The 13,156-nt window shown below is 36.9% G+C and overlaps 1 protein-coding gene across 2 annotated transcripts in view; it reads left to right on the top strand.

The window, feature by feature from the left end:
* Positions 1-249: 249 nt before the first annotated feature.
* CPB1 (carboxypeptidase B1) overlaps positions 250-13,156 on the top strand; it is a 34,118-nt gene continuing 21,211 nt past the window's right edge. For both annotated transcript variants that reach the window (XM_040480434.1, XM_040480435.1), the window contains exons 1-3: positions 250-383; positions 496-571; positions 7,136-7,260. In XM_040480434.1, the coding sequence (XP_040336368.1) occupies positions 274-383; positions 496-571; positions 7,136-7,260 (311 nt within the window). In that variant the 5' untranslated portion in view covers positions 250-273. The remainder of the gene's footprint in view (positions 384-495; positions 572-7,135; positions 7,261-13,156) is intronic.

A 13,156-nucleotide genomic window follows, 5' to 3' on the forward strand; every position in this document is an offset into this window, starting at 1 on the left:
AATAAAAGGCATACAAATTGACAACGAAGAATTTAAATTATAAAATAGATTTTATTTAAAATTCATTTACCTCCAAACTATTCAAGGCCTAACATCCAAATTAAATAGGTTGAACTTGAGATTATTTGCTCTGTATCCACAGGTGTTGAGAGAGATATCCTCTCAGACTTTACACACCTACCAAGGCAACAATGCCAGGAAAACCATTAATCAAGATTTGATAGTGCCAATCTGCAATCAGAAGAAGAAAACAAACAACACCTTGGATTATAAATGCAGGTGAAACACACCCAAAGGACCAAGTCAGTCACAATGTTGGCGCTCTTACTTCTTATGACCGTGGCCCTAGCATCTGCTCACCATTCTGGTGAGCACTTTGAAGGGTAAGTAAGCAACTCCTTATATGAGCAAGTCCTCTTCCTTGCTATCCCCCAAATTTGAATGCATTACCAAATTTTACATTTTCTCTTCTTCTGCTGCTACCTCGCCATTCAGTGAGAAGGTGTTCCGTGTCAATGTTGAAGATGAAAATCACATCAGCTTACTCCATGAGTTGGCCAGCACCACCCAGGTAAATAATGATCCAATACTATAGGTTTGCTTCACAATTACTTTAAAATCTTAGACTGCACTGTGATTCCATCAAAGGAAGAATGACTGAAATATTAACTATAGCAAGAAATAACCTGAAAAACATTTAATGCCACAATACCTTTTTTTTTCCCCTGCCTAAATTAGATTGCCATAGCCCTATAGTATTATAAATCCATGGTAACTTTTGAAGGAGCTGACAGGACATGACAACTGGATGAGTTGGAACAGTCGCAAAGGTCACAGAACATCTAATGTACAGTCACTTCCCTTCTAAGGCAAAAGTGAAAAATGATCAACTTGGATATTACTGAAAAACTGGGCTTCTGTCCAACTTGAAATTCATTTCCACATCCCATGTATCATCTGTTCCCTTTGATTTTCTTTCATTCCAAATCAAACAGCTTGAGTTTTCATGACCTTGCTTCAGGTCCTCTTAATGATATGACATGAAGGAGTTGGGGGCAAAGAAGGTAAAAAGCCATGAATGATTTCCATACTTTTCTTTTACTTTCAAGAAACCAAAATCTCTATGCTACTTAAAGTAAATCCACTGAATATGGGATGAGAACTGATATTTTTAATTATATATGTAGTGTAGCAGGAAGCTATTGTTGACCACAAATAGTTCACTTGGGCCAAAGTTGTTTCTGCATGAAATATAAACCAAAATAATTTGCTAGACCCCTAAATACCTATCTATCTATCTATATATCTATCTATCTATCTTTTTATAGGGTTTTTTTTTTCTTTTGGCTTTTAAGGTATGGACCAAAAAAAAAAAAAAAAAAAAGAAGAAGAAGAAGAAGGTACAGTGTCATAATCTGAAATAGATTCAAAAGTTTAGAATTGAAAGAAAATAAGTAGTCATGTATTCCGGCCTTCCACTCAAACTGGAATTTCCTCCATAGAAATACCATCTCTGGTTGCTAGCCTTAATAAAAACTGTTTGAGAACTTTTAAGGATGGAAGGAATGCTGCTTTTCAGAGTAGCCCATTTGCCTCACAAGTCAACTGTTACATGAAGCTGAAAGCTACCTTCTCTAACTTTGGCCCATTGTACTTAGTTGAGCCAAATATTGTCTTACCTCTAAGATTTACCTTTTCCAGGCCTTTTATCATTTCTCTTAGCACTGGTTTACACTGATCATTCCTGGTCACCTTTGGATATAGCTCAATCTGTCTGTATTTCTTTTTTAAAATGTAGCTTTCAGAATTGGCACTAGACTTCTAGGTATGCTCTGATTAATACAGTCTACAGGACAATTGCCTGTCTTCATCTGTAAAACAGACATTTGTTAATGGGGCCTGAGATTCTTTTAAACATCTTGAACGGTTAAAGAATACTCTTAGTTTATAATAAGCCTATGGCCAATAGAAACCAGTAGGTTATTCTTTTTTCACATGAATCATTCTTAGACAAGGTATTGTTTCTTCTTGCCTAATTTATTTTTTACCTAAATGCAGGATTTTAGATTTACTGGGTTAAAATTTATCTTTATAGTTTATTTGAAGCATGATGAGATCATTTAAAAAACTAATTCAGTCATCCATGGAAATAATTCTTCCCCCTAGCTTTGCATCACCAGCAAGTTTGACAAGCACTCCTTCCCAACTTTTATCTTTGTCATTAATAAAGATAAATATTAAGTCAATCAGGGGTCAGCACAGAATTAGAGGCCTCCTTCATGGTTCATTCATTCAATACATATTTATCAAGAGCCTCCAATATGTTAAGTATTGAAAGTGATTCATTAACCAACTATCCTCAGATGTTTGCTCAATTACCCACACTACTGGGGTGTCAGCTCCAGCTAACACTGTGCTTTCCAGCTTGTGAAGAAGAATATAAATGCAGAGACTTTACAAATGCTTTGCTAAGATCTAGATTCAGCATTATATCAGGCTAGTGGTCTCTTTCAATAAGAAGATGAAGTTAATTAGGCCTGACTTACTCTTGCTTTAAACTATGCTGGCTCCCAGGGATCACAGCTTCCTTTTCTGAGCATTCACAATCCATCTGTTTCCAGTTTACTCCACAGCTTTGCCAGAATCCATGCTAAACCCCACGAGCTCCTGCTTCTGGAATTCACCTGTTTTCCTCCTTATGAAATCCAAGATTTACCCCCTCCACTCCTCAGTGATTCCTTCAAGCTCTGATTCCTCCAAGATTGTGAAGAAGTTCTGCAATCACATGTGCTTTATTATTTTAGTTACCTAAAATTCAGATTTTACAATAGTCAAGAGCAGAGAATCTGGACTCAGACTCCTAGATTCAATTCCTGGTTCTACCACTTGCTAGCTGGACTTTAGACATCTCTCTGGATCTCAACTTTCTCATTTGCCAAATGAGATGAATAACAGTATTTACCTTATAGGGTTGTTATGAGATTTAAAAGACTTGATATCAGTGAAGCACTTGGAACATAGTGATAACTATTTAAGTATTTGTTATTATTATCATCACTACAACTGGAATATAAATGCAATTTACATGGCCAGTATAATCCCCTGTCTCCTCATCTATCTTGGGCCTCTATGTTCTCTTTCCAAAGAAGGCATTTCTACTAAAAATTGTAACATGTGAAAAATTCTTTACTTATGGCAATTTCATCTCTCAGTGGAAGTAGAAGAAACAAGAAACGGTATACCCCCTCGGAAAAGTCAAAAGCCAAACAACAGTTAAACAGGAAAACTTTCTTTTCTTCCTGCTGCAAGCATCATGCTTTATCTCTAAGCAATGGGACTGCACATTTCTTCTTTATTCGTTTTGTTTCCCACATGAATGAAAAGGAGATATTTTTTTCTCCTTAGCAATCTTGCAAGTGCAGCATATTCTGTATTATAGCCTTCCTGATAAGATCATTACAAGGGCATCTAGTCTTTGTATTCATCCTTGGCTATGTGTCCTTCCTCCCAGCTTTTAAACATATCTTCTCACAAGTTGAATACACTAGAGAGATCTGTGATGACATAGGACTCTAGCAGCCTCCCCTTTTCATCTGTAATTATATACTAAGGGGTTTATTTTATCTCCTTGTAATCAGAATTGCACTTTTTCCTTTATTGCAGGCACTAACCATAAAACCTATCCTCTTTGCTCTGTGCTCTCTTGAACTCTGTTTCTCTATGATGAGGTCCATGTTCGTCTATATGCCCAGAGTAACATAGTTACAGTCTTCCAGTGTTCTCATCACTCCCACTATACTACTAAGTTGCTCCCTACTGTCTGGAACTATGCCTGGATTAGAAGTCAACCTTCCAAACAGGAAAGGAAAATTCCATCAAGATAAAATAGTCTATCAGATGTTCAACTTATAGTCAAATGCAACGTGAAGAAACAAACTATAAATTTGTAAAGAACCAAAGATCTCCAACACCACTATTTATTCTTTTAAAAGCCTAAAAGAATTTACAGTGGACATACTTAATCTTGCTTTTGTGCTGGTTCTATAAGATATTTTAAGAAAGACTCTTCAGTTATTAGCTAGCTGGCTTATTAAGTTAATATTCCCACTGTGCTATCAGTTAAAGATATTCCTTTATCCTCCAACAAATGCTCTTCACAGTTTTTTTAACTCAGCTTCCTGGATTTATAATTTTATAACCTCAGTTTTACAATTTCTTAACATATAATTCAATTCCCCATATCTCACATCATATATTTTACTCTATTTCCATATTTCAGACATAGATCTCGCTCACATGGTCTTGGTGATTACTGAAATGTATACTTATCTCCTTGTGAGAATATTTTGAGTTTATTAAATTTATCCATACTTGATACATTGGTAAACATCTATGAGGCTATAGAGTTCTTCCTGATTTTTGGTTCCATTTCTCCTAAGAAGCACTAGCAACTAACTCCAGTATAGTAAGTCTGCATCACAGCTGGAGAACTTCATAGCGTTGGATGCTGGTATATTTGCTGACAAATTTTCCCCATGTCAGACTGAAATTTATAGTACCTCAGGTTAGGTCTTCAAGTTTTCTGTAAAAACATATTCATGAGATTTCTCTACCTCCATTTTAAAGAATCTATCATTGTCACTGCAGAATCTTAAAAGTCTCTATCTCTCTCAGTCTCTCTCAGTCTCGATAGACAGACAGATAGATATAGAGATATAAATATAGACACATAGATACAGATATGTGTGTAGATAGGCAGATAGAGAGAGAGAGATCTCCCAATATTTCGGAGAGCCAAGACCAATGAGTAAGAAGTAAGAGATTAGGAAAGGCAGCTTTCAACTTAATATCACAAAAAAAAAAAAAAAAACCCACTCATAAAGCAATTAGGCTATTCTGAATTGGCACTGAATGTATTGAAGATTGTATCAGAACCATCACCAAGATATCATACAGGTACATGCTGCTCTAAGTGAAAAGCTAATGTCTTAATATAGGTTCCTCAAAGTAGAATCTTAGACAAAGATTTGGGGGCCAAGATTTTGTTTGGGAAGTACAAGGAACACTGGTAAAGAAGTGAGGAGTGATGCAGAGAATGGAAAGCAGACAACAAAGGGGATACTATTAAGACAACTACCATAGACGATGATTAGAGCTTACTCCTACAGAGAAACTCCAAGAAAGGGTAAAATCGCCCACCTCAGAATTCTCCCGCCTAAGAAATGAGAGAATTGGAATATTTACACATCCACTTCCCAGGCTCACTGGTTGAGTGCTTCTCTGTAAAGAGTTATTACTTGGCCACCTCCTGGCTGCTGCAACCTGTTAGCTTGGCTTTTTCCAGTTCCAGGGGAAAGAGCCTTCACAGAGATGAAGCTCGGGGCGGTAAGGGGTCCCCTGAGTACACTAAAAGGTCCCAGCGTTATGTGTGGGTGGGGCACTGTCAAGTTCCCTACTGATGTCTGGAAGACTTTGTGTGCTTTACCAATTCAAAACCTCTGTATCTATAATAAAGATACACATCCCTCTCCCATCCCACCTTGGAATGACAAGCATTCTTAGGAACACAAATTCAGAGTTAACTTTTAAAAATATAATTTTTCCTATAATGTGCTTATCTTCATTGCCCTTCTCTTTACCATTTTGGCTAGCTAGAATTCATCACCAGACCCTTGTTTTCTCTGTTCTTATCATGGTATGCCTTTATACCTCCCCCCACTATCTTTTAACTTTCATCTTTATTTTCTCATCTATGACTCACTAGATCACATTCTGTAGCTAATCCTTATCAAATCATCAGTACTGTCTCCCTTCAACACCTTACTGACAATCACACTTTTCTTCTGGAATCCCTTCTGATATTGTCCTAATGTCTCTGCCTCCTACTACCCTGACACTCCCTGTGGTCCTGACTCATGACTCAGCACCCACTAGACATCTACAATGGTCTCAAGATTACCAGGACAGGATATAGGTTATTGGATTCTCCATAGGCAAGTGTACCTGAAACTGAGTCATGTTAATATCTTACCTAATTAGTTTCAATTGAACAACCTCTAAGTCTTGCCCAAACTCCCTTCTAAGTTTCCAAGCAGTGATCCTAAATATCACCTGTCTCAGGCTGGAGACTAGCTCGTAAACATATAAACAGGGACTGGGTGAGACTCAGGGGCAGAGAAAGACTCACTGTCAGGATCACCTCAAGCTTCAAGGTCTTTTCTCAGCTCAAGGAAGAAACAGGAAAACAGACACCTGAGAGAGGCAACACATCCTTAGTTAATGTTTTTCCATGGGGGAAAAAAAAAAAAAAGGAGATTTGAAACCATACATCCAAAAGGAAAAACATTAGAATTCTCAAATATGTCATCCTGTTATTTTTGTGCATAAATGTCTCTAAAACCTTCCCGGTAAAGACAGAAGCTATGTTTGATTCGCTCACTAATATATTCCTAGTTTCAGGCACAGAGCCTAGCACATAATAGGTCCCTAGTAACAGCAGATGAATAATTGAATGAATGAAAATGTCTGGATCTTTGAGAGCACTTTGTTTCTGGCCATGATGCCAAGATGACCACTGTGGAAAGAGGCATTTTTCCTCTCTGATATATCCTCCACAGGTCAGAGATGTAGATCTTGGTTCTGCACATTACAGTGGCAAGAACAGTGCTGAGTTCCAAGTACAAATGAACAAAATACATCAATTCAAAAGTAAAAAGGAAAGCTCAATCTCTTTCTATTAAATTTTGTGGTTCTAGTTAATTCATCATCATTCATTCCAGCACATTTATCCATTACCACAAACACCACTATCTCAATAAGCAACTGCTCCAGAAAATCAATAAATAGAAAAGAACCATTATAGAAAATATTGCAACTAACTAGCATTATGGGAAACAATTACATGTTCTTCATGCTTGATGATAATCAGTTAAGGCCATGTATGTATGTGTAAACATTGTTATTAACATCTAACTTTTGGTTCCAACTTGTTCACTCAAAGGAAATGTTTTTAAGAGATTTCACGGATGATTTGAATTTAAAAATAACTCAATGGAGAAGAGTACTAGCGTGCTTGATGATAATTCACTCATTGAATTATAGGCGTCAAATACAATGTATCTTACTCTTTATTCAGATTGACTTCTGGAAACCAGATTCTGTCACACAGATTAAACCTCACAGTACAGTTGACTTCCGTGTTAAAGCAGAAGATATTTTCACTGTGGAAGATTTTCTGAAGCAACATGAACTACAATATGAGTAAGTTTATGTTTTATAACTATTAAAATTCTCTCCCATGTATGTTCTCATCTTAGCCTCTGAATAACCCTGGGAAGGCAAAACTAAGACCAAGAACAGGCTTCCCTAGGGCTCCAAAAAATAGATCATGGCAAAACTGGCCCTACATTCCAAATCTTAAGACTTTAAGCCCAGTAGTTTTTTTTTTAGTTACTGTTCTAATAAAAATGGCTTTCACTTTTTATTTAATTATAAATGAAATTTATTGTCAAATTGGTTTCCATACAACACCCAGTGCTCATCCCAAAAGGTGCCCTCCTCAATACCCATCATGGCTTTCACTTTTGAACTCCAATTCAGCAAGATACCTGACCTGCTACTGGTTTACAAATGATACACAGACTACAGGTCAAATCATGAACACTCTATTATCAATCAGCTAGACAATTTTAGACCTAAATTACACCAAGCCTTCTTTCCAAGTGAGAAGTCCTTATGAATTAGGACTCTTATGCTCCTGACTTTTTGTGTATGCACACTGGACTCAATAAATATTTATTTCAACTTAACCAATTATTCCTATTTTATTATCATTTTAAATTTCTTCACCATGAAAAGTGTACTTCTTAATCCCCATCCTCTTTCTTCCCCATTCCCCCAACCCATATCCCCTCTGGTAACCATTGGTTTTTTTCTCTTTAAGAGTCTATTCCTTGGGTCACCTGGGTGGCTCATTTGGATAAGCAACTGACTTCGGCTCAGGCCATGATCTCATGGTCCATGGGTTCAAGCCCCACATCAGGCTCTGCGCTGACAGCTCAGAGCCTGGAGCCTGCTTTGGGTTATGTGTCTTCCTGTCTCTCTGCCCTTTCCTTGCTCATGCTCTGTCTCTCTCTGTCTCTCAAAAATAAATAAACATTAACAAATTTTTTAAAAAAGAATCTGTTTCTTGGTTTGTCTCTCTCTTTTCTTTGCTCGTTTGTTTTGTTTCTTAAATTCCAGATATGAGTGAGATCATATAGTATTTGTCTTTTTCTGACTGACTTATTTCACTTAGCATTATACTCTCTAGCTCTGTCCATGTTGTTGCAAGTGGCAAGATTTCATTCTTTTTTATGACTGAACAATATTCCATGGTATACATACACCACACCTTCTTTATCCATTATATCGAAGTGTATGGACACTTAGGCTGCTTCTAAAATTTGGATATTGTAAATAATGCTGCAATAGAAAAAAAAAAAAAGAGGTGCATGTATCCATTTGAATTAGTGTTTTTGTGTTTGAAGGGTAAAGAGCCAGTAGTGTGATTCCTGAATCATAAGGTAGTCCTATTTTTAACTCTTTGAGAAAACTCTATACTGTTTTCCACAATGGCTGCACCAATTTGCATTCCCACCAACAATGCAAAGGGTTCCTTTTTCTCCACATACTCTGTGAGCACTTGTTTCTTGTGTTTTGTTTTTGTTTTTTTTTTTTTTTATTTTAGCCATTCTGACAGGTGTGAGGTGATATCTCATTGTAGTTTTGATGTGCACTTCCCTGATATGGGTGCCATTGAGCATCTTTTCATGTGTCTTTTGTCCATCTGGATGTCTTCTTTGGAGAAATGTCTCTTCATGTCTTCTGCCCATCTTTTAATTGCATTATTCATTTCAGGGTATTGATTTGTACGAGTCCTTTATATACTTTGGATAATAACCCTTTATCGAATATGTCATTTACAAGTATCTTCTCCCACTCCATATGTTGTATTTTACTTTTGTTGATTATTTCCCTCATTGTGCAGAAAGAATTTTGATATAGTCCCAATAGTTTATTTTTGCTTTTATCTCCCTTGCCTCAGGAGACATCTAGAAAAATGCTGCTATGGCCGGTATCAGAGAGATTACAGCCGGTACTCACTTTAAGGATTTTTATGGATTCAGGTCTCACATTACATCTTTAATCCATTTTGAGATCATATTTGTGTATGGTGAAAGAGAGTGGTCCAGTTTCATTCTTTTGCATGCAGCTCCCCAGTTTCCCAAACATTATTTGTTGAAGACACTGTCTTTTTCCCATTGTATATTCATTCCTCTTTTGTCAGAGATTAATTGGCCATGTAATTGTGGGTTTATTTCTAGGTTTTCTGTTCTAACCCATTAAGCTATGTGTCTATTTTTATGCCAGTGCCATACTGTTTTAATTACTACTGCTTTGTAATATATCTTAAAATCTGGAATTGTGATATCTCCAGTTTTTTTTTTTTTTTTTTTTCCTTCCTCATGCTCCTTTAAGATTAAGGACCAGACTAGGGTCAGACTGAATGGTTCTTCTGTGCAACCTCAAGGCCCCACCACTATCTCTAACGGTAGAAGTCGTGAAGATAAGGACTAAAAGAAAGAAAAGTGATTCCTCAAAGGCCTAATACAGAGTTGGCTAAGCTGATGACCCTATCTCCTGTCTCCAAATACCACACTGGTCCATCTAAGCCTCTCCAGATGAGAATGTCTTCCTAAGTAGAGGCAGTTGTCCACTGTCGATACAACAAATAGATAGTAAATGCTTATATATACCAAGTCCAAAAAAGGACAGATATGGCCCTCCTCCCTTCAGAGGAAAACAGACTTTAAACAAAGAATTGCAAAATTGTGTAACAGCTGTCAAGAAGAGCAAAGAGCTGGATATATAGGGGGGAAATGACCAACTCTAGGGTCAGGGAAGGCCACTGGAGGAAATGAGACTTCAGCTGAGAACTTAAAGATGAGCCAGTGTTAGCCAAAGAAAAGAAAAAAATCATACTCTAGGCAGAGAACAGATTATATAACCTATATGTAACCTTATAACTGGGAGAGACTATGCTGACCCGAAGGCATTTGCACTAGAGGGAAGAAAGAAATGAGGACTTTTATCCCAAACAGTTATTCCTCCAGGGAGTGGGTCAGTGAGAAGCAAACAGGCAGTTTGTCAAGCTCCAGTCCTGAACATTCAAATGTTTATCCAAGAGCAGCCTACCACAAGCTCAAGTCCTCATTATATTTTGGGTAAATATACCTTAAAGAATTTCACAAAAAATCTTCTCTTGTTTTGACATCTTAAAAATATAGAATAGTATTTATGCTAGTGAAGATGTAAGAATTGTTACCTATGAGGTCTGTACGTCATCAGAAGTGGTGTGGCCTAACACAACAAGCAAGTGTTCCAGCAAAACACAGACCAGATCCAAATCCTGGGTCTGCACCTTCCTGGTTGTGACCTTAGATAATGTGCTTCATGTTTGTGAATTTCAGTTTCCTAATCCATAATGTGAAGATATTATGCCTCTCTCAAAAATCTGTGAAGATGAACAAAACAATACACAAATAAGATGCAACTGATATTACTATTGCTGTGACCGCTGCTATGGTTTACTATTGTACAAAGAGGGAGATGATACATTGTTTAAAGGTCAACAGAAACTGTTTTGCTTAACCCCATTATCATGGCTCATATAGCTTAGCTATCTGCTTCTGCCTGAGGGAAGTGTCAAAATGTGACCTTAAGAATTGACTCTTCAAAAAAAAAAAAAGATATAACACAGTTAAGTTTCAAAATTTGATTAAGATTCATGTCTGTGACTTTTTGCTCTTCTTATTACACTAGGAAGAACATCAAAAATCCTAACCTTTAGTAGTCCTCAGTAATATTTTTTAAGTGACAGATTCTTTATAATTCCTTAAGAAAAACAAAGGAATATCAGAGACCATAAGCTAACCCTAGCTACCTGAATCATGTCCTAATTCTACCTATATCCCAAAGCAGTAAAATGGCTTCTAATCGCATTCCTTTTATCAGACAGAAAGTTCAATACTTTTTTAGTGGGTAAACTTTTTGGGAACTGGATGTAAATGTTGTCTCATCTAGAACATAGGATATTCCCAAGAGCTAAGCTCTTGTTAATTTTTGTTTCTGTTTGCTGCTTAGCACATTTGTAGCATATAATTGTCTAAATATTAAATAATAATAAGTCCCCAGAAATCCTGGAGAAGCACACCAGCAATATCCTTGCTGGGGCTGCAAGCAGTCCCTGTGCATCCCATTATTACCTCATATGGTAACTAATTTGTGTTTAGACAGTTTCCTGTCGGCAAGAATTTGTAGCTGTGTTTACATGAGACAGGAACCAGCTACTGCACAACTTCCAACAAAAAAGCTTTGCAGATTTTTTCCATGGTTCCAAATCTTCTTCACCAAGACTCGTTATCACTTTGGCAGCTTTAATCAGTTTCTGAGTTGCCATGGGAAAAAATTCACAATGTGTACACCAAGAAAAATCACTATTTTTATGCCTATGCTGTACACTTAGGTAGAGGAAAACCAGGAATTAGATGGTGCAAATCTCCAGCTTTTCGTTCTGAAGCCAGGCTGACAGACCTTTTGGTGGGCAGCCCTTCACAGAATACCTTCCTACAAACCGCAGGATGGTTGTCTTTCCCCTATCCAACCTAGGAAGAAACTGATTGTTACTAACTACCTATACTGCTATTTTTCTGCGTATTTCAGATTAAGACAGGAACGTCCTTGGATAGCAATGGGTACTTAACAGTGTTCTTCAAGAGCAATGGGCATGTAGTATGGGAACTAACCAAATACTCCTTTTTCAGGAATCTATAAGGGGAAAAAAGTTAGTCGTGTCTCTCCTTCTCAGACATTCCATTCCTTGTTTTGTTGGGAGTCCCTGTAATCTAATTTGCTTGCATGTTTGTATAGAAGAAGTTGGGTGGCACTTATGAAAGGAACATAGAAAAGTATAAAATAGTGTACATGCCCCTGTATTTTGGAGCTGTAATGTAGTCCCTATTACATTAGGCATTATTTTAATCTCCTAGAATAGAAGCTCATTATTTGGTAATAATATTTGTAATACAGCTAAAGTAGTGCTTTGTCCTAAATCTAATAAAATCAAATAATCACAAGGCTGGATAGGATCATTTCAGGTCAATCCCTTGCCTTCAGGCAAAAGTCAGCACCACATTAACCTCATTCTGATGCTCTTTTGCAACTTACTACAGGGTACTTTTACTCTTGGGTGTCATCTTAAATTTAACAGTTTTTTAATGCTCCTTTGTCCTTAATATTGATGAAAACGTTTAACAGTTAACATAGTAATAACTCTACCAGAATGTCTCATCTAACTACCAAACAAAACACTAATCCATACATAGTCACAAAGTCTTCTAAATAATGTGAATTTTTGGATTAGGTACAGAGAAAGGATAGCCATAAGCAGGGGAAGGTCTCTTGTCCCTCTATTCAGAGCTAGTTGCTGATAGATCAGAGCTGGCCACAGTTAAGGTCTTAGACACAATTGTCTATTGAAGGTCTTGAGGCTGTGGAATGCCTGGGAGCATTTCAGTGATGATTTCTTTTCTCTGGGCACCCACTAACAAGCCATGTGACCTAGATGATATTGTACTCGCTCACTGACGATGAAAAATCTTGTTACAGTGAAAGTAGATGCCATTTACGGTTTCCTCGTGGAGTTTTAGCTTTGTCATTCAGTCAGAGAAGTTCATCTTTGTTACACAGGATGTGTTCCTTTAAATGGATGATCTTAGAATGGAATATAGATGTTTTCTTAAAGGTTTTGGCCAATTTTATTTTTTGTTTTCAAGTTTTTGTTTTGCTTGCTTTGCTCTGGTTTTGTTTGTTTTTGGTTTTTATAAATATTATATTTGAAAATCACTTTCCTAAACTATCCACTTTAAGTGTTTTCCTGGAGTTATGAAGGTGGTAACTGGCACTTCTAGCTTAATTTTTTTTTTTTTTTTCATAAACCTTGAAAGACATCTATGACCAAGGCCTATGAGTCCAGTCACTGCATTTTACAACTGAAAAGGACATTAATACCGGCTAATCAAATGCCCCCTTCTCAAAATTATGAAATTAGGCCCAG

Source organism: Herpailurus yagouaroundi, unplaced genomic scaffold, assembly GCF_014898765.1.
Source record: "Herpailurus yagouaroundi ecotype Mexico unplaced genomic scaffold, PumYag 159, whole genome shotgun sequence".
NCBI classification, from domain to species: Eukaryota; Metazoa; Chordata; class Mammalia; order Carnivora; family Felidae; genus Herpailurus; species Herpailurus yagouaroundi.